At 37.2% G+C, this 22,594-nt stretch overlaps 2 protein-coding genes across 2 annotated transcripts; one reads left to right on the forward strand and one right to left on the reverse strand.

Annotated features, from left to right (window-relative positions):
* The first annotated feature begins 9,213 nt into the window (after positions 1-9,213).
* On the forward strand, positions 9,214-11,889 carry LOC110896097 (protein JINGUBANG). Its single transcript, XM_022143532.2, has 2 exons — positions 9,214-10,191; positions 11,207-11,889. Exons 1-2 carry the CDS (start codon positions 9,455-9,457, stop codon positions 11,709-11,711), a joined length of 1,242 nt encoding a protein of 413 aa, XP_021999224.1. The 5' UTR covers positions 9,214-9,454; the 3' UTR covers positions 11,712-11,889.
* An 8,962-nt stretch (positions 11,890-20,851) lies between these two features.
* On the reverse strand, positions 20,852-21,603 carry LOC118485142. The gene is made up of 2 exons (XM_035981406.1): positions 21,304-21,603; positions 20,852-21,256 (listed from the first exon to the last, which is right to left on the reverse strand). Exons 1-2 carry the CDS (start codon positions 21,601-21,603, stop codon positions 20,852-20,854), a joined length of 705 nt encoding a protein of 234 aa, XP_035837299.1.
* Between the last annotated feature and the right edge of the window lie 991 nt (positions 21,604-22,594).

The raw sequence follows: 22,594 nt of genomic DNA on the forward strand, positions 1-22,594 counted from the left end.
ATCATTCGGAGTGCTATCAGATAGTATTAAGTTTCTAACTTTCCGTTTAAACTTAGGTATTATTATAACACCTAATTGCTTTAAACAAGTGGCTTAGCTAAGACTAAGGCATCTTTTCTTATGTTCAAGTCTAACTGCTATCGGCTGTGCTACCATTTAACAGTAATCTCCTAACTCTTTTTATTTAAGCTTAAGTATTATTATCACAACACTTATAGGCTTAAAGTAGTGGCTTAGCTCTGATACCACCTTTACTGTCACGACCCCCGACCCCATCCTGGCCGGAATCGGAAGTCGTGAGCAGTCCAGTGGTACCGGTGATTATTTTGAAAAACATTGCAGCGGAAATTTCATCAGGACCGTGAGTTAGGAAAAATATCAGAGTTTAGAAACACCGGATTTTATTTAAATAGATGGAATAAATTCCATGTTTTACAAAGGTAGCTTTTAATAAAAACAATATTTCTTAATTTGATTTAATTAATAAAATAAGCCACTTCTTGATGCCTTCGGTGCCGGATCCAATTCTTACTCCAATATACTGTAATTACCTGAAACGCGTTTTAAAAAGGTTTTGTCAGCGGGAAATACTGAGTGAGTTCATTCAGGTTTTATATAAAACAGATTTGTTATAATTCACAGTATTAAGGGGAATTACAATGTTTCTGATATCAAACCAACTACCCACAGTACTTGTCACTCGACCATCCATTGGCTAGCCCATTTGTCCAATGGTGTCTGTGACTGTGGTCAGATCACCCCTTGGCCACCCGTTTGTCCAAGTGTGACGGAAAATAAGTAATGTATACAAAACTCCACATACCGGCTGTAATTTGGTGATTACATAGACTTAATCCCTGTAATTATAACCTTTGAAAATAACTTGGAGTTTTGTAAAACAGTTGACTCACAAACTGTGAGAAAAGAGTTTATAAAAGAGGAATGACTCACTTTATAAGCATGCAAGATTGAGTTAACAAGCTTCTTGATTCTACTTCTTCCGATAATTAAGCATGCATTTTATTATTCTGGATCTTCTGATGATTTAATAGTTTGTTTGATTGTGAGTGTGTAGTTGGGAGTATTCTTGGTAGTTAAACATATAGTTTAACAGAATGGAATACGTATTTGTGTAAAACCCAAATCAAACCTTAACGGTAGTCACGAGATTCGAAACTTAACGAATTTCACATAGTGTAACACTTTGGATTCCGTTTACCGAAATCACAAAGTATAGTACTTTGGCATCCATTTAACGAACTCTCAAAGTATAATACTTTGGCATCCGTTTAACGAAATTCACAAAGCACAGCACTTCGGTATTCGTTGGATGGTTCATGAATCGATCGGACAGAGCATCGCATCGGTGATTATTGGTTAGAACACCAACGTATAGAGAAAAGAAGAAAGAAATGAACAAAGGAAATGAATTCCTAAGCTTCCTATTTATAGGCAAGAAGTATGAAAGTTCTAGGAAGTTTCCTATAGCTTTTCTAGGAAGTTACTTATGCATCTTCTAGGAAGCTTCCTATTCACTTATATCTATCCTCTTACACCTTCTTAGCACCTTCCTTTGATATTATCTATTATATATATGTATATTTATTTATTTAGGTGTTTAATAAATCTTGCTTAGCTGATTAATGAATCCTGCTTAATCTTAATTAATTGTACTTAGCTTAATTAATCTAGTTTAGCTTAATTAATCTGGATTAACTTAATTAATCTTGATTAACTAATTAATTAATCATACTTAATTTAATTAATAGATTAATTAATCTACTCAGCTAACTTAATTGCTAAGTTTATTTAACTATTAAGTATTCTAGCAGTTTCCTGATTACGAGTTCTAATTTCTAGACACAATGGAACTTGTATTAGTGTATTAACTCAATTCAACTTTAACGATAATCACGAGATAGAACCCTCACAACGATTTACAAGTGCAATACTTAACAATTCAGCGGATTCACAACAAATGACAGAGTATAGCCCGAGTTCGGACAGCACTCAAACATTCAAGTCGAAATCACGATGAATAACAAAGTATAACTCAATTTGAGCAGCACTCAGACAATCGTTGGATAGTTATAATCGATCGGATAAAGTATCGTACCAGTGATTAGAGTTATTACCCTAATAACGGGCAGAGTTTAGGGATTTAGAGGGTAAAATCCCGAGCTATTATTTACAAAAATAAAAGCTGACGGAAAGAAAAGAAATGAACAGCGATTGAGTTAATACCCGGCATCGTAGCAGTACCCCGCTATACTAATTAGTGATTCGTGTGTGTTTTAGAACTGATTTTGTGATAACTTGACGTACAGACCGAGATTTTACGTCGTTTCAATTGCAGAATTCAAGTCCCGATGCCTGCTATTTATACACCAAAATTGACATGCTTACGGACCGTAAGCCTAATCCCTTACGGTCCGTAAGGGACACCTAAGGGTCATAGGGTTGCCACGCGTGGGACTAGGCTTGCTGAGTCAATGAATTCGAAAGTTTATATTTTGACAACGTTTTAAGAGGATAATCGTCAACTAGGGTTTGCCCCCCTTGAGTTTTAGGGGCCCTGATCCTGATTCCGATTGTTCTGAAAATTTTAGGGTTAATGCAGAATTACTTGGGTGTCTCAATTAGGGTTTTCTTAATAGATAATTACTATTCTAATTATGGAGTTTAGTGAGGGTTGTTACAAGACCCTTTTGTAAGAGCTCCTCCACTTGACGGTGTAACTCGTTGTATTCCTTCGGGTTTATGCGATATGCGGGTTTGTTTGGAATACTAGCGCCCGGTATAAAATCAACACAATGCTGGATGTCTCGTAATAAAGGTAAACCTGCAGGGATGTCATCTGGAAATACATCAAGAAATTCACGTAATAAAGGTGTTACCTCATCCGGAACGGGCGGCCCATCAGCATTGGGTTCCGCTATCACTAGGCCGAGAAGTAACTAGGCCGGCTCGGCTTTGTTGACGGCCAGAAATTGGTGGCGGGTGAGTAGCATCGAACTCGGTCCCTCTTTCTGCGGATCGGATGGTGCGAGGGTAATGTGGACGCCATCTTTTTTAAATGAGTACGTGTTGCGAAAACCGTCGTGTTTGGCTCGACGGTCGTACTGCCACGGGCGACCCAAAAGAATGTGGCACGCATCCATTGGTAAAACTTCACACCAAACTTCATCTGAATATTTATTGCCAATCGAGAATTGAACAAGGCACCGATGTGTAACTTTCAAAAGATTACCTTTCTTTAACCACGTCAATTGATAAGGCTCGGGATGATCATGAAGCGGTAATTTGAGCTTATCAACCATGGTCGAGGAGACGATATTTTCACAGCTGCCCCCGTCAATAATAACGTTACAAATTTTGCCTTTGGAGGTACATTTGGTACGGAAAATGGTGGTTCGTAGCCAAGCCGTGTCATCGGAATAATCGGCGACGGTGGTGTGTAGTAACCGCTGTAACACCAAGGCTTCTCCTTTATCGGTAAACAAGTTCGCTGACTGATTTGGTGTCGGAATCAGGCTCGGTGTCAAAAATGGGTGGGGGTTCGTCCACAAGAGCGACGACCTGTTTGTTAGGGCATTCGCGCTTGAGGTGGCCAATACCGTGGCACTTATAGCATCGTTGTGCCCCGGTAGATGGATTGGATGGGACGATGGGGACTGTTTGGGCGGTGGGATTAGGTTCGGTTTTTATTTCGGGTTTAGCCGCGGCAGTGGAGGGGGGCACGGTTTGGGTAGCCGTGAATCGAGGGGTGGGTTTCGGTTTATTTGTAAGCTGTTTCTCGACCTTTTTTGCAAGGAGGCACACATCCGAAAACGACCAGAATTGTTGCAAGTTAACAACATCCGCAATATCAGTCCGTAAACCGCCCAAAAAACGTGCAATAACCTTTTCGTCATCTTCGTTAACATCACACCGCATACGCAAATGTTCAAAAGTGCCAATGAATTCTTCGACTGTCGACGAACCCTGTTTGCAATTATGGTATTCCAAAAAGGAATCATGTCTATGATTAACCGGTAAAAACTTAGCAAATAAAAGACTTTTCATTTTGTCCCACGAATCAACTTTCCGTTTCCCCTCCCGTACACGTGACTTTTGAACATGCTCCCACCATAAAGAAGCATACTTTCTCAAACAAATCGCCACTAATTTGACTTTAAAAAGATCAGGTACCTGACGGAGATCGAAAATTCTTTCGACCGTGCGGATCCACTCCAAGAATTCGTCCGGCTGCAAACGACCTTCGAATTCCGGGATTTCCGTGCGTAACCCGAGAGCACGGATCGGGTCGGCTGGTGGCGGTCTCGGCCCGCGATGTTGATCCCGCGGCGCGAAGACGTTGTGAAATTCCGAGCCGGCGTCTCGGTCATAGTGATCCCAATCGAACGAGTTTGTCTCGGTTCTCTCTTCTTCCTCATAAGAATCAAAATGGTGATGATGTAAATCATCACGTTGTGGCTGGCGCAATTCTAACTCACGAATCCGCTGATTGAGCCTGTCGATTTCGATGTCTCTCGGATCACGTCGATCATGGCCACTGCCTCCGGCGGCGAATCTGTGACCCTGCCTACGATCTCTCCAAGCGTCCGACATCCCGCAACCTGAAACTGCTGATACCACTTGATACGGATTCGTAACAGTGGACGCTAGAAAACCCTAGCGTAATAACCCTCCTTCACACGAACACGTGAAGAAGATGATAACCCGATTAAAAACCCTAATCGATGATGAAGAACAAGCCGTTCCACACAAGAAAATACGTAATAATTATCAACCAACAATCCAAACAAAGTTTTTCGGTTTTTAAACAAAACAAACCAAAGGATAAGATAAAACTTCAAACATTAAAAAAAACAAATAAAATAAAATAATTAAAAAAGACCGAGTTGGCTCCGGCTCGGACCGTGACCAACTAGGCCGCACCTCCGTCTTCGTTACTTGGACTTCCCGAGTCGACTTTGTTTGGGCCTGCATCGTGATCAAGTTGTGGGCTCGTATCCGTATCAGTATTCCTTATGAACCTTCTCACGTCCATGACCAATACGAGATTTGTCTAGGGCTCAACAATGAGTCATGCTAATATATGCCTAAGGTGTCCTCCTAGAACACCCTCACGAATTTATCATCCTCGACGAAGTTTGCTTCACCATCCCGAATGACAAAAGAGTGGCTCTAATACCATTTGTAATATCTGGCACTTTGTATCCTCGATATCGTCCTTTATCCCTTTGGTGACCTGACCCAAAATAATATTTAATTAAACTTAAGGAAATTGATTTCTTTTATTTGTTAGGAGATAACAATTTATTTAGGGTATGTTTGGCAAAAGTAGCTGGTGGCTAGTGGCTAGTGGCTAGTGGCTGGAAGGTGTTAGCTGGTAGCTAGTAGCTGTAGCTTTTTAGATATATTTGGTGTTTGGCATAGTAGTTGGAGCTTTTAATAAAATGTATAAAATGACCAAAATGGACATAACTAAAAATTTAAAAAGTTTGTGCATTAAAAAGTTCATTATCTTTAGAGGTTAAAATAGTCATTTTTTCCCTAAAAGCTTGTAGGTCATTCTAAACGCTACTAGTAGGGTATGTTTGGCAAAAGTAGCTGGTGGTTGGTAGCTGAAAGATGGAAGCTGGTAGCTGGTGGCTGCAAGCTGCTAACTGTAGCTTTTTAGATATATTTGGTGTTTGGTAGAGTAGCTGGAGCTTTTAAGAAAATGTATAAAATGACCAAAATAGACATAACTAAAAATTTCGAAAGTTGGTGCATTAAAAAGTTCCTTATTTTTAGAGGTTAAAATAGTCATTTTTTTTCCTAAAAGCGTGTAGCTCCTTCTAAACGCTACTAGTGGTAGCGTTCAACCAAAAGCTTCAAGCTTCTAACCTAAAAGCTTAAAGCTCCTTTAATCAAACAAGACTTTTTATTGAGTATGAGTTTTTTCTTAAAAGCTTAAAGCTAAAAGCTTCTAAAAGCTCCATGCCAAACATACCCGTAGGAGCGTTCAACCAAAAACTTCAAGCTCCTAACCTAAAAGTTTGAAACTCCTTCAATCAAACAAGACTTTTTATTGAGTAGGAGCTTTTTTTTAAAGTTTAAAAATAGAAGCTCCTAAAAGCTTCATGCCAAATATACCCTTAAATTCTGCTAATTATCGGTACCATGAACACATATTACTTAAAATTTAATATAAACCTTTCTAGTTCTTTCAAGTTGATTCTCATACCATCTAACTTGGATGGTAAAATATGGTTAAAAGAGAACACTAATGATAGATAATATAGTAAACTAATAATGGATTAAGGTGTTAGGTTAGGACTCCTAATTAGATTGACACGTCAACATTAATGTAATAATTAAGTCTCCTTTTTTGTACAAATGTTCTATTAGTTTGAATTAGACATGTCTAAAATCTTTTGAACAACTGGACATGTCTAAATGCTATTGCGTCGGATTTGAAAATCGTAAGTCATATTTTGTAGCTAATCATTCATTTACTTTTACTTTTTTTTTCATCCTCTATCCTTCTCTTATTACATCTTATTAGCTTTCGTGTATGGTATTTAAATGATTATTCAATTCTTGTAAATGTCTACTTTAAAATTACTTTGTACTAACAATATATATACACGAACACAGAACGCATTACTTTAGAGCTAATTTTACGTTGATACGATAACCGTATAAATAGTTTGTACATTGATGAGTTCATATGATAATGGAGTAGGCGACATAATTTATATCATACTTAAAGTGAAATGCACATGTGCATTATGCGCTTCTAACAGTTTTCAGCGTATTCATGGTTTTAGAACGAACGTATTTTCAGTGAAATGTACATGTGCATTATCTATAAATCAAGGTTGTAAGAATCGCAATCGGGATGACTAGGGATTACTCGGATTGAGATTTTATATGTAATTTTCAGTTTTATATGTATATACACACATTTTCTACGTATTTTTTTGAAGTAGATATGTTTTAACATCTTACTCGACTCATACTTTCAAGTAGATTAGATTAATTGCCAGAATTTACATGTTTTGTCAAGAATCTGGCCTAAATTTGTCCGGAATCGCTAGACTACCATCGATTTTTAGCCAATAAGGAGTGACTTTAACCAATGTTGACCGCCTACTAATTAATTGTCCAATTAGATAACACATAGAATAAACTGCCATTTTGGTCCCTGAGGTTTGATCATTTTTGGCACTTTAGTGCAAAACTCAAACCTTTTGCATCTAGGTCCCTGTGGTTTCAATTTTGTTGTCATGTTGGTTCAAAAGCAAAGTCAGCTCAGATTTCTTAAAAAAAAAACAGTTTTTTGTCATTTTCCTCAATTTAGTGAAGGACATTTTGGTCATTACAAATTTTATTATAAAAATTTTCTAATTTAAATAATATAATAAAATTCGATCAACCCTATGCACATATGAACTACAGATGATGATAAACCACTCACTCATCACTATCATAAATAATTCCCATATCAGATTTGTAGATTTATATCTGAAACACATCTATCAAGCTTCTGATATTCAATACTTACATAACTCAAACTACCCAAATCAATTAACACAAAACTTAAAACCCAACCCATATGATACCTAAAAGTCAAACACAAACACAACCTCTGTAACCCCACATGAGTGTTCTTCGTTCCTCAAGATCACGCCATTACACTTCAATAACAAGCAACAATTATGATGAATAAAGCCCTAACAAGATGATTGTTGATCTAAGGGGATATAAATCAGCTCAGTTGATAGGGGATATGAAGGCCCAATGATGCTACTACTAGATCGATCCATACCCACGACTTAGAAAAGGGAAATTCAGGGTTTTGAAGCGGCAGGGAGAGAGAGAGAGAGCGAGAGAGAGAGAGAGAGAGAGAGAGAGAGAGAGATAGATAGATAGATAGATAGATAGATAGATAGATAGATAGATAGATAGATAGATAGATAGATAGATAGATAGATAGATAGATAGATAGATAGATAGATAGATAGAGACGGGTAAGTGTTATGTGGTGGTGGATCTGGTCGGGTTGTGGTGGTCGGGTGGTGGTGGTCGGATGGTGGTGATGGTTGTGGTGGTGGAGATGGTGGTAGTTGGTGAGGCAGGTGGTTGTGCGTGGTGGCTAATGGTTGCCGTAGAGAGAGGGATATAGAGAGAGGGGTAAGTGTTATGTGGTGGTGGATCTGGTCAGGTTGTGGTAGTCGGGTGGTGGTGATGGTTGTGGTGGTGGAGATGGTGGTAGTTGGTGAGGCAGGTGGTTGTGCGCGGTGGCTAATGGTTGCCATACAGAGAGATCTGGATTAGGGTTTAATGGGAAGAAGATGATCTCTTAGCTTTCATAATGTCAAAGATGAATTTTATTTTTTTATTTTAATTATAAAATTTTTATAACAAAATTTGTAATGACTAAAATGCCCTTCACTAAACTGAGAAAAAGGATAAAAACCAGTTTTTTTTTAGAAATCTAAGCTGACTTTGCTTTTGGATCAAAATAGCAACAAAATTGAAATCACTGGGACCCAGATGTAAAAGGTTTGAATTTTGGACTAAAGTGCAAAAAATGACCAAAACTCAGTGACCAAAATGACAGTTTACTCTAACAATATCTTTAACTCTAGTTCACTCACCACCCACTCATCACTCACAACATCCAATCAATATCCGTCACGTCGTCGAGATTTATTCCATCACTAGTAATAGATTTTAGTGAAAATGCCCATCACTCACCACACCAACAATTTCCCTCAAACAACTTAAACAATCACGCGTAATGGTGACCACGAGTGATGAGGAATGGCAGTGGTGTATCATTTGTAGGGCTGGCAAATCGTGTCTTAGCAGGTTTGACAGGATCTGATAACGCGAACAACAAAAGTTTTAAACATGAATACGACTCGTTTAACTACTTTATATCCAATGTCTATAAGACGGATGTATATTTTATGCACCTAGAAGGAGAAATAATAGATCCTAACTTTTAAATTTTGATTATTTTTTAAAACCTAAAAAATCACATGGTTTACTTTTCTGTTATCGTGTCTTAACAGGTTACCTATTGTCAGCCCTAATCATTTGCTATAACTCGTGATGATGATACTATAACGGACCGCCTGTACCCCCTTAAATATCTTTAACTCTAGTTGTCAAATGTTTGCATATATATCACGTCGACCAGAAGAACATGACCACAAAATCTCCTTTGCAGAGTACAACCCACTGTACATTCCTCATCACTTTACACCAGGCCCCACATCGCCCCACTTCCCACTAACACACGCTTCTAGATGCTAACTAACATACGCCGTCGCCCAACCCATATATTCCACTCCCATCACCTTCATCTCATTCATTCCCACACCTTCCCATTTTTCCCACACCGTCGTTGACCACCACCGTTGACTTCCGGCCACCACTCACCACCGACCGAATGGGCTTCCTCCCATGCCCATGCACATTATCATCAAAAAGCTCTTCTAAACATCACAAACAACAAGAATCATCATCTCCAGATCTTCAACAAAAATATAATATTTCCGATACAAAATCTATTTCTTCACTACCAAGTTTACCCTCCGTACAATCATTAACTTCACATTCACAACCGCCGTCAACCACCGCAAACCACCACTACATCACCACCTTCAAAGCCCACACCTCCCCTATCTTCTCCCTCACCCTCACCAACAACCACCTCATCTCCGCCTCATCCGACGGTCACATCCGCATCTGGCCACGTGACCCATCACGTGACCAGTCCGTACAACCACCACTAGCTACATTAAGATCCGCTGCTAAAACCATGGTGGTTTGTGACAACAAGTTCTTGTTCACCGGTCACCAAGACCATAAAATTCGAGTGTGGAAGCTTGATGATGTAAATAAAACCGTTAAATGTGTGGCGGTTTTACCGACGCTTAACGACAGGCTTATGAAGCTTGTGTTTGCGAAAAACTATGTTAAGATACGGCGGCATCGGAGGTGCACGTGGGTGCATCACGTGGACGCTGTTTCAACGTTGGCGTTGTCGAAGGATGGGTCGTTGGTTTACTCCGGTTCGTGGGACCGGACGTTTAAGGTGTGGCGGACGTCTGATTATAAGTGTTTGGAGTCTGTTTGGAATGCGCATGATGATGCCATTAACGCCGTTGTGGTTTCTCATGATTGGTATGTTGAGCAATGTTTTTAGTATATGATTCACATGTTTAGAAAAAAAATGGTTTTGGATTCTAGTTAATTTGCTAGATAAATTAAGATACACAAGTAGTGTTTATGATGATTTAATTTGCTATTTTGCTAAGATATGTTTTTTTAGTTGTGCTAGTAGATCACCTAGAAGCCAAACATGATGTTCAAACCTCCAAACCACCAATAATAGAGAGAATAGGTTGGATTGCCATTTGCAATTCTAAGGGGGACGGGGTGCCCCGATATGGCCCCTCGATCACGTGTGGAAGGCAATGAAACACCGCCGCCACTCATATTGATCACGCGTGGAACGAATTAAGCGTGATAGTGAGCACGCGTTTTACATGTTTGTGTAGTGAGTTGTTTTTAATGGTAGATGTTTGTGTGGTGGGTGATGGGCATTTCCACTAAAATTCATCACTAGTGATGAAATAATGTTTGATGACATGACGGAAATTAATTGGATGTTGTGAGTGGTGAGTGATGGACGCCCCTACCCCCTAATGGTTTTAAGTATATCTAATGCATCCTTTTTGGATAATAAAACTAAGTTATTTTTTTTGGATGTTCACACACTAGGACTAAAGTTTAGGTTGTTTTGGATGATGATATTCATTAGGCTACATGGTGTGGGATAAAGCACTTAAGGGTTTTATCACGTCACATCATCGTCACGTAGGTTTTAGGGCAATAATGACGCCCCTCCATAACACTCCCATATTGGTGTTTGAGGACCTATGGAGGTGATGTTACAGGGGGCGGGGCGTGGGCCCACACCGGGGGGCCTTAGCGACACTTTCCTGACAAAACTGATTTCGTCAGAACAACCATCGTAGGAAATATGTAGGAATTTGCGATGCAATTTTTTTCCATCATAAATGTTAGTAGGAAATTTCTCGCTTATCTAGTAGTGCACACAATGAAGTTTTACAATTTACATTGTGTACACAAGGAAAAAAACAAAGTGCATAATTTGTCTACTAATCTATTGTAGTGTTTACACCGGCTCGGCCGACCGGAAAATCAAGGTGTGGAGGAGAGACTCCGGCGAAAAAAAGCATAAGCTAGTGGACACTTTGGAAAAACACATATCCGCCGTAAATGCTTTGGCTATAAGCACGGATGGGTCCGTTTTATACTCGGGTGCATGTGATCGGTCGATAATCGTATGGGAGAAAGGCGGCGGCGATGGGCGGCACATGGCGGTGGCCGGAGCACTTAGAGGGCATAGCAAGGCCATCTTATGCATTGCTGTGGTGGATGATGTGGTGTTTAGTGGGTCAGCAGATAAAACAATTAGAGTATGGAGAAGGAGTATTGATGGAAAAAAATATTGGTGTTTGGGTGTGTTGGAAGGGCATAAAGGTCCAATAAAATGTTTGGCTGCTGCAGTGGAGGGTTGTACATCTGGTAGTAATGGTGGTACATCTTATCTAGTGTATGGTGGGAGCTTGGATTGTGAAATAAAGATGTGGAAACTATGGGTACCCTTTCTTTAGATTTTATTATTATTATTTTTATTTATTTTTTTATCATAGTTTGTGTGATTATTATATGTTTTGAGAATTTAATTTGTAAATATGAGAGTGATATGTTTTTTTCCCTTTTTTAAAGGTTTAATGATTAATGTGTAGAAAACAGGATGTGAAGTTTAAAATAAATTATGATTGGATGACATAGATTTTTTGTAGTTGAGAACATGTTGATTTTTGAGAAAAATCAGAAAATGGCATGCCAATGTTTACATAGATTGTTAAATCAAATTTAAGGAAACAAATATATATAAATATCACTTGTTTAATATTAATTTTTATCTGTAAAAAAATCTGCTTTTTATCTATAAAAAAATATCTGCATAAAAGTCTTTGAGGGGATAGCCTGATGATAAAGCAGCGTGTTCCCAATTCCCCAATCAAATAGATGTGGGTTTAAATCCTATAAATGGCAGATATAATGATTTAGTCGTTCAAAAAAATCTATAAAAAATCTTGATATCTAATATATTAAAAAAATCTACATAAAAAACTTGAAATCTAATATTTAACACTAGGTTAGAACCCCGTGTAATACACGGGTTGAATAAATATAATTTTATATATTAAATAATAAAAACTTATATCTTTATGAACCTTGTATATTGTACGGTTAAATAAATGTAATTTTATATATCAAATAATATACAAGTTATATCTTTAAAAAGCATGTGTATTACACAGATAAAATAAATGTAATTTTGTATACTAAATACTAAAAACGTTAACACGCATCCTTAAAAACCCCGTATATTACACGTGTTGAATAGATATAAAAAGAGTTATATCTTTAAAAAGCATGTGTATTACACAGATTAAATAAATGTATTTTTGTATATTAAATACTAAAAACGTCGTATCTTTAAAAAATCCGTGTATAGTCGATTTGAAAAATCTACCAAACAATAAAAAAATTATATCCTAAATAAATGTAATTTTGTATATTAAATACTAAAAACGTCGTATCTTTAAAAAAAACCATGTATAGTCGGGTTGAAAAATCTACCAAATAATAAAAAAAAATTATATCCTTAAAAACCTCGCGTTTTACTCGAGTTGAATAAACATAATTTTGTATACCAAATAATAAAAAAAAACTATGTTTTTAAATAATTAGGATAACATTTAATATTAATTTATTGTTTATATATTAAATATAAGATAAGTAGATAAGAGAGGTATTTGTTTAAAAATATATTAAGCTAGGTTAGTTCCCCGTGTGTTACACGGGTTAAACAATTTAAACTATATAGTATAGATATTTCCTGTAAATGCAAAACAAAGACAGAGACATTTACATACTATATTGACATAAATGAGTTAATATAAATGTAACCCATCAACTCGTACACATTAATTAATGTCGTAGAGTTCGATAAGACGGCTCTAATGTCAGTTGAATGAGGTCAATCAGAGTTTATTTGATACCCTTTGTATGACTTCTTATTTTTTTGAATCTTTATATTTGATTCTAAACCTATTATTAATGTTATTGATAATAATTTTTGTTATATATATCAATAATATATTTAGTCTAACATATTAATATTATTATGAATTTCGAAACTTGTTTAGCTAGGATTTAAGATTCTATTGAAGTTTTAGTTTAACAATAGGTTATTGAATTAATAATAAGAATTTGTATTAGATTAGATTAAATATTATTATTATTATTTGTATTAGATTAGATTAAATATTATTATTAGTATATTATTAATAATTTTAATTAATTAAATAAGAGAATGACAAGTGTCCAAAAACAGGTTTCTTTTATTATATAGTATAGACTAGGTTAGAACCTCGTGTATTACACGGGTTAAATAAAATAAGTATAGTTAATAATGAAGATTAAAATATGATAAAATGGTTTTTGTGATAAGATATTATTGATTTTTTTAATAAAAATTTTAAAATTGAATAATAATAAAATCCGAAACAGAGTAAAATAATAGGGGCAATTAAATCTTGGCTCACTAAATTATAACATATGACGCAAAATAATGATGATAACAATAATAACAAAAGTATTTTATGCAGTTTTGTACAAAATTTGTAGAAACAATATTTTATGCAGCTTTGTAGATAATTTGTAAAAACACGTTTATTAAACGTCATGATAGCGCTAGGCTATAAGCCGGCTATCTTTTATGAATTTAGTTAGGAAATATATAAATAACATGTTTAAGTACCAGTGTGCTACACCTATCAATTAGAAAATATATAAATAATACTTAAACATAAGGAACACAGTCAATTGATAAAGACAAAACTTTAAACACTTGGAGAGGGGAGGTCTTGGGTTCAAGTCCTAAAGACGTCATGTGTAAAGAAATTTGTCGTTTAGAAAAAAAATACAAAACCAATGATATTTATATAAAACTTATAAATGTAATTTTATATACCAAATAAAAAATATATATCTTTAAAAATCTCATTTATTACATGGGTTGAATAAATGTAATTTTATATATTAGATAATAAAAAGTTATATCTTTAAGAACCCTAAGTATTGTACGGGTTGAGTAAATTTAATTTTATTTATTAAATAATGAAAAAAGTTACATTTTTAAGAAACTCATGTATTGTATGGGTTGAGCACATGTAATTTTATATACCATCAATAAAAAGTTGTATCTTAGACCATGCGTAGTGGGCGTTATTTTTTCAAAATTTGCCACAAAACACGCCAATCACGCCCCCTCCCCACCCCCTGGGCATTATTGGGCGTTATTGATCAATTTTCCTCCTAGGCGTATTTTAAATAACGCTTTGCCCAAATTTGAAGCACCAATCACATTTATCTTCCCTTTTCTTGCCCAATAGCTTTTTTTGTTGGTTTTTTTTTATTTTTATTTAATTCTCTACACCTTTTAACATAATGTCCACATCCCCACTACACCCATTTTAGAAAAACGCCCAATAATGCCCCTTGCTGACTGTACTGCCACATGGCGGAAAACGCCCAAGGGTGGGGGCATTATTCACTCTTACCACTACGCATGATCTTATTATATCTTTATAAACCATGTGTATTATACAACCTTTGGACTAAACTGACAAAATGGCCAACCACAGGGACTAAAATGACATTTAACTCTTTACATTATATTAATTGTATTTAGTGTACGTCTTTTGTTAATGTCAAGATAAATAATTTTAAAATCTAATAAATATTTCAAAAGATTATATTATCTCCTATACGAATTGTTTAAATTTAATTTTATAATAATCTTTTAATTAATATTAATTATCTATAATTAAGTAGAAGATAAAGATGAGAAAACTAAAAAATAGATGGCTTCAATGAATGACATGTGTCCCAAAGTTGGTTTCTTTTATTATATAGTATAGATTTTAAAAGTATCAGCCGAATATAATAGAAAGTTGTTAGACAAAAAGATTGAGGCGTATGTGATAGTTCATGTAAACGTTCACATCATTTGTTTTAGATTTTTATAAAAAAACATCTAAAAGCATTTACCTTTTATAAAACTCATACATTTACATAAGTATCATTTGTCTATTTTGAATCCATCACTTTTTTTGTTTTTTTGTTTTTTTTTTTCTAAGTAGTGCCTAATCTTTGGTGCAAAACAAACAAGAAACTTCATGGTCATGATGGTAGGTCAAATACCAAAACTCCAAAAAGTCAAAAACTGCCGACCTAGAAAGTGTCCACCGAGTTCTCTATTAGTCTCTTATTCCCCTCGTGATCTCCTATTCAACATTTAGGGTTGTTTGTTTACTTTTAATGAGGCTCTTAATGGTTCAGATCTTTTATTGGTTCAGTACTTAATGATTCAGACTGTTTATTTCGCGAGCAGATGTCTGAATGGTTCAGACATTTGCCTCTGAATGGTTAAGCATTATACAGAGTCTGAATGGTTAAGACCTATAATCTGAATTGGTCAGACATTTGCCTCTGAACGATTAAGCATTATACTAGCTCTTATTGGTTCAGACCTCTTACTGGTTCAGCACTTAATGGTTCAGACTTCTTACTGGTTCAGCACTTAATTATTAACCATTTAGATGTTGCCAAACAACCCGTTAAACAAACTCCAACGAAGGTGTTCAAAAAGTTGTGGCCCAAAACATATTAATAATCGTAACCCATCTGAGATTTGAAAGCCCATTAAAGCCCAACAAGAACTAGTTTATGAGATTTGGAGGCCCATTAAAGCCCAACAAGAACTACTTTCATTTCTTGTGTCTTCTCTATATATTAATTCAACTACAAACCAAGGAAATGTTGCCTTTATTTCTAAATCATAGTCATCGTATTTTGTTTCAAACTAGTATGATGAATCCGCGTTTTGCGGCGAGGACTCGATTGGTATTGATTGAGAAAATCTAAAACGAAAAGGTCGTGATATGCCAAAAAATCTTGTCCATACGTATTTTAAATCGATCGTAAACTATAGAATGAATATCACTAACAGTTTTGAGAGAACGGACACCGATACCGGCGTTGTTCGATTATAATAGACATAGTACCAATATTGTAATAGCCCAAAATTTGAAAGATTTATTAACATTGAAAGAATATCAATAATTATATATAAATAAATTTCCTTGAGAAAACTAAAAAAAATAACTTAACAAAAAAGAGACAATAAAATTTAGTTATTACTCATTATTATATATATAATTGAGTAAGTTGTTAGCTATAGTGACACTAACTTCACATGTTTTTAGTCACACATGAAAAAAAATATATACTAATAGATAACATGAAAAAAAAACAAAAAGAAAAGTTTAGATAGTGAATGCCAAGTGACATTTACTGATTCGAGTCGGCACCGCTTTCAGCCAATCACAAAAAATTACTATACAAGCTCTTGTAAATTCTAGATTAAACATGTTTTTAGTCACACATGAAAAAAAATATATACTAATAGATAACATGAAAAAAAAAACAAAAAGAAAAGTTTAGATAGTGAATGCCAAGTGACATTTACTGATTCGAGTCGGCACCGCTTTCAGCCAATCACAAAAAATTACTATACAAGCTCTTGTAAATTCTAGATTATATAATTATATAATAGACGGATAATATAATATTAAATCGTCAATTTCAAATACATCAAAATATAGAAATAGATTAAAGTAATATATAAAATATTAATACTAATAAAAAATATACGTACAAAAATCTCCTCATAGGAGAGCTATTTATATGGTTTAGGAGGATGAGATAAAAGCAAATATTTCCTTTATCCTTAAGATAGAGACGATACTTTCATTAAGAACGCGACTCTAAAACATTGTTTTTATGTGAATGGCATTGTATACTATAGTGATCCATATAAGATTGAAAAATGGTAAACAGAGAGCTTTTGTTTCTTTATTTTTGTGATGGTTTTATTTCATGACCAAACTTAAATACATGAAAAAGAGAAGAGAAGCATAACAAACTCCCCATGCACACCTCCTGTTTCTACGTACATCTAAACAAAATAAGAGATAAAACCAATAAATAAATAAAAGAAGATAAGCATCGGTCATGAGATATTCGGTTCCAATATTCCCCCTCAAGTTGGAGCGTGTAGATCCTGCATGCCCAACTTGACGAGTAATCCGTGAAGGTGTTGCGCTCCCAATGGTTTAGTGAGAAGATCTGCAATTTGAAGCTTGGTGTCGATATGAACAGGCCATATCTCTTTCGAGTCCACCCGTTCACGCACGAAATAACAGTCCATCTCCACATGCTTTGTTCTTTCGTGGAATACCGGATTATTTGCAATATGCTTCGCCGCCTGATTATCACAAAATAGCACGGTACCTTCTGTGGCAGGTTCATCTAGTTCGGTAAGAAGTGACCGTATCCACAGGACTTCACTCACGGTTGTAGCCATTGCCCTATACTCCGCTTCAGCCGATGAGCGTGACACAACCGACTGTTTTTTAGATTTCCATGAAATCGGTGCACCTCCAAATAGGAGCAAGTATCCTGTTCGTGACCTTCTTGTGAGGGGACAACCGAGCCAATCTGAGTCACAATATGAAACAAGAGTTGTGCCACCCATTTTCGGTAGCAATATGCCTAGGCCTGGTGTTCCCTTTAGATAGCGAAGGACCCGTGTAGCTGCATCCATGTGATTTTTTCGTGGGTCAGCAACAAACTGGCTCAAAACGTTAACGGAATATGTGATATCGGGTCGGGTTGCTTGTAAATAAAGAAGCCGGCCAACTAATCGTCGATACTTGACGGCATCAACCTTTTCTTCCTCTTCACCTTTGTCAAGTTTAAGATTTTGCTCCATTGGAAACCTGCTAGGACGAGAACCCATCATTCCACTATCCTCCAAGATGTCAAGCGTGTACTTCCTTTGGCTTAGAACAAGACCTTCTTTGGTTCGGGCAACCTCAATGCCTAAGAAGTACTTCAGGTTCCCTAGGTCCTTTATGCTGAATTTCTCGTTGAGTTGAGACTTGGTATGTTGAATAACCTTCATGTCGTTACCAACCACGATCACATCATCTACATAAATTAATGCTGCCACAAATACCGAACCTTTCTTATAGACAAACAGTGAATAATCTGCCCTAGACTGAGTAAAACCCAAACCGAGTAACGCTTCGGTAAATTTGTGGTACTCGTTTCTTGAAGCTTGTTTTAACCCGTATAGAGACTTTCGGAGCCGACAAACTCGCATTTTTTAATCACTTGAAAAACCTTGCAGAAGCTTCATATACACTTCTTCGTCAAGATCGCCGTGTAAAAAGGCGTTGTTGACGTCGAGTTGGTGTATAACCCAATTTTTCTTGACAGCCAAGGCAAGTAGAGTTCTTATCGTTACCAACTTTGCAACCGGCGCGAAGGTGTCATGATAGTCCACACCTTCCATTTGGGTAAAACCCTTTGCCACTAGCCTCGCTTTGTAGCGCTCGATCTCACCATTTGGCTTGTATTTGATCTTGTACACCCACTTGGAGTCAATGGCTCTCTTCCCGGTAGGTAACTGCTCGAGGGTCCATGTTCCATTTTGTTCAAGAGCCTTGATCTCCTTTTGCATAGCTTCTCGCCATCTCTTATCCTGTGATGCTTGATAAAAATTTTTAGGCTCATCATGTGACGTGATGGCCGTAAGGAAAGCCTTGTGAGTGTTCGAAAATTTATCATACGAAATATAATTAGCTAGAGGGTGTACCGTTGAGGAACCTTGATCGGAATCTGGGTGCGAGGCATTGACGGAAGGGGGAAGCCTGACGTGATAATCTCTGAATTTGGCCGGTTGCATTCTGGATCGTTGAGGCCGTTGACTGGTAGTATCCAAAGGTGGTTGTTCGGTTTGGACAGAATCACTTGTTGGCGTTGATGGGCCATCGGCCCAATTGTCATCAATTTGTCAATCGTTGCTCATGGGCCCTGTGCTCTCTGTTCCCACTTCATTATTTTCAACAATATTGACAACATTTTCTTGTATGGGTTTTTCAACAGTGATGTTTTCATGCACTGGTTCATGATGAATTTGACTAACTATTTCCTTGTCAAAAACCTTTGTTTCATTTTTTTCGGTTTGAAAAGGGAAAGTCCCTTCGAAAAATTTTACGTCTCTACTATTCACAACCTTTTTCTTTTCAAGGTCAAAAATCTTGTATCCCTTCGTACCGAAGGGATACCCCAAAAATATTCCCGGTTTGCCTCTAGGGGCAAACTTGTCCCCTTTTGTTTAGGTGTTCCAAAAATACGCCAAACAGCCAAAGACGCGCATGTGCTCATATGACGGTTCTTTTCCAAAAATAACCTCATACGGTGTTTTGTAATCAAGCACCTTTGACGGTAAACGATTAATAATGTAGGCCGCCGTTAAGACACATTCCCCCCAAAATTTTATTGGTAGATTCGCTTCAAAGCGTAATGCACGTGCTATCTCTAGGAGGTGTCTATGCTTTCTTTCCACCACCCCATTTTGTTGTGGGGTGTGTGGACAAGTTGTCTCAAGTTCAATCCCATGATCACTATAAAAGGCTTTCATGCGATTTGAGATGAATTCACCTCCGTTATCACACCTAATCCGTTTAATGCCCCTTTTGAACTTGGTGAGAACCCAATTGTAAAAACTGATTAGGTAATCACTCGCCTCATGTTTATGTTTCATTATGTAAACCCATACCGCCCGACTATAGTCATCGACTATAGTGAGAAAATATGTCCCATGCGTAAGCGAAAAACTTCTATATCCCCCCCAAATATCACAGTGAATCATATCAAAACTCTCATTTGTTTTAATAGAACTATCTTGAAAAGGAAGCCTTGTCATTTTTGCTTTAATACAAGAATCACAAAAAATGTCTTTAGAATTTTCACTAGAAACCTTAAGGAAATGAATACGGGACAGCCTATCATGAGATGGGTGACCAAGTCTCTTGTGCCATTCGCTGGATGTAACCGCCGTCATGGCTCTTCGATCTTCTTCCATGGTTCCCATCCTGTAGAGGCCCCCCTTGCACTCACCTATTCCAATCAAGTTCCTCTCCCTCAAGCCCTGTATGACAAAAACATTCGGGAAAAAGGTGATTGCACATTGTAAATCTTTCGTAAGACGACTAACGGATAAAAGATTACACTTGAAATTGGGAATGAAAAGAACGTTTTTGATCTTTATTCCCCCTTTCAACGTGTGTTCGCCAACTCCCTTGACGGGAATGGCTTCCCCATTTGGAATCGTGACCGAGACCTCCTCATCGCTCATGGAGATTTTTGCCAAAAATTCTCGAATGTGAGTCATGTATTCGGTTGCCCCGGTATCTAGGATCCACTCACCTTGTTCATTTAACTTACCTGCCATATTAGCCCTTGGAGGAGTGGTGTTTGCTTTCTGATCCATTTGCTTTCCAAACAACTTGATGAACATCTCATACTGTTCGTCAGTCAAGCCCGGAATTTTGTTCGAAGCTTCAGCCATGGCTGCCCTTGGTTTTACCCCGTCTTTCTTTCCTTTGCCAGGCCACCAATCTGGATATCCTACGAGCTTAAAACACCCGTCTTTTACGTGACCGTCTCTGCCACAATGAGTACAGTGACTCGTCTTGGTAGCCGGCCCAGCTTTATCACTTTTCTGCCCCGTCTTTCGCTGCCACTGACCATCTTGATTTCCTGTTTATGAGGCTCCAAACGCAGCAGCATCTGGTACAGGTAGCGGTTTGTTCCCGGCGGCTATGATCCTCTGCTGTTCATCCTCGACTACGAGGTGATACGTTTCACCGAGACCCGGTAAGGGCTTGGTTGCTAGTATCTGGGTTCGCATAACCGAAAAATCCGCGTTGAGACCCATTAGGAACTCATACGTTCTTTCTTTTTCCTTTAATTCCGTGATCTTCTTTCCGATCCCGCACGTACAATTCCCACAGTCGCATCTTGGGCTTGGAAACAAAGAATCAATCTCATCCCATAAGCCCCGTAACTTGGTGTAATAGGATGAAACCGACGCACCTTCTTGTCGAGTAGCGGAGATCGACTGCTTCAGCTCATACGTCCTTGGAGCGCTTTCCTTTCCGAACCTCTGCTGTAAATCTTTCCAGATCTCGATGGCGTTGCGTATTTGACACTAGCCCGTATTTCTTTCTCCATCGCAGTGGTGAGCCGCCCCTTTATCATCGCATCGCAGCACATCCATGGCATATACTTGTCGTCAGTTTTGTCGGGTTTGGGTAGGGTTCCATCAACGAACTCTATTTTGTTCTTGGCAAACAAGAAATTAGTCATTTCTTGAATCCAGTCTTTGTAGTTGGAATCGGTCAGATTCTCATTGACCTGTAGTTGTTTAGGATAGTCTGAGGGATGAAGGTAGTAAGGCGAGTTTGTATCTATGGCTTCACCGGCTCCGGTCGACTTTTCTTTATCACTGGCCATTGCCGAATCGATCTTGATGATCTTAATCTTGTGAGACCTGCTCTGATACCATGAAAAATGGTAAACAGAGAGCTTTTGTTTCTTTGTTTTTGTGATGATTTTATTTCATGACCAAACTTAAATACATGAAAAAGAGAAGAGAAGCATAACAAACTCCCCATGCACACCTCCTGTTTCTACGTACATCTAAACAAAATAAGAGATAAAACCAATAAATAAATAAAAGAAGATAAGCATCGGTCATGAGATATTCGGTTCCAATAAAGATAATATGTGACAAAGGGTATGATAATGATAAAGTTGTCGCTAACATAAAGTGGTGAGTAAATGTAACACTTTGATTTTTAATCATACAATTTAAAATTCTATTAAACATGGTACGGATGTTGGTACATGGTTTTACATAAAAACAATAACATTTGATATGTTTTTTTTAAAGTCCAACATAAGAATCGACGGGTACTTCGTATATGTGGCACTCATTGGCCGAAAGGTAGCCTGTGGCAGCCCAATCTGCACGTACGGAGCCCCTAGCCCACCATGTCACCAGTTCCGGGGAAAACCCGACCCTGCATCCGCACGAGGGCACGACAATGCAGAGCCGGTAAGACCCGGGTGGATCGGGAATCGAACTCAAGACCTTTCAGTCAGGAGTCTTCCTTCATTTCCATAACCACTGAGCCAAAGCCTAGGGTTAACATTTGATATGTTAAACACCTCAATGTTTAAAATAGTATATATTAAACTAGTCACATTTCTAGAAGTTTATACAAAAGCTAAGGAGTTATTTGATAAACCCAACCCTCAAAGTTTTATGTTGGTAGTTAGCTAATTTACATAGATGTCAATCATTAGATGATGAAGATAATCAACAAGAAACTGAAGAAAGATACATAAGATGTCAATGATTGATAATCGAGCTTCAATTTGGTGATTTGAGATAACTTTTCTCTTTCTTAGTCTCATCCTCTTCTCGATCGTAGGATCACCC

Source organism: Helianthus annuus, chromosome 12 (assembly GCF_002127325.2).
Source record: "Helianthus annuus cultivar XRQ/B chromosome 12, HanXRQr2.0-SUNRISE, whole genome shotgun sequence".
Lineage (NCBI taxonomy): Eukaryota > Viridiplantae > Streptophyta > Magnoliopsida > Asterales > Asteraceae > Helianthus > Helianthus annuus.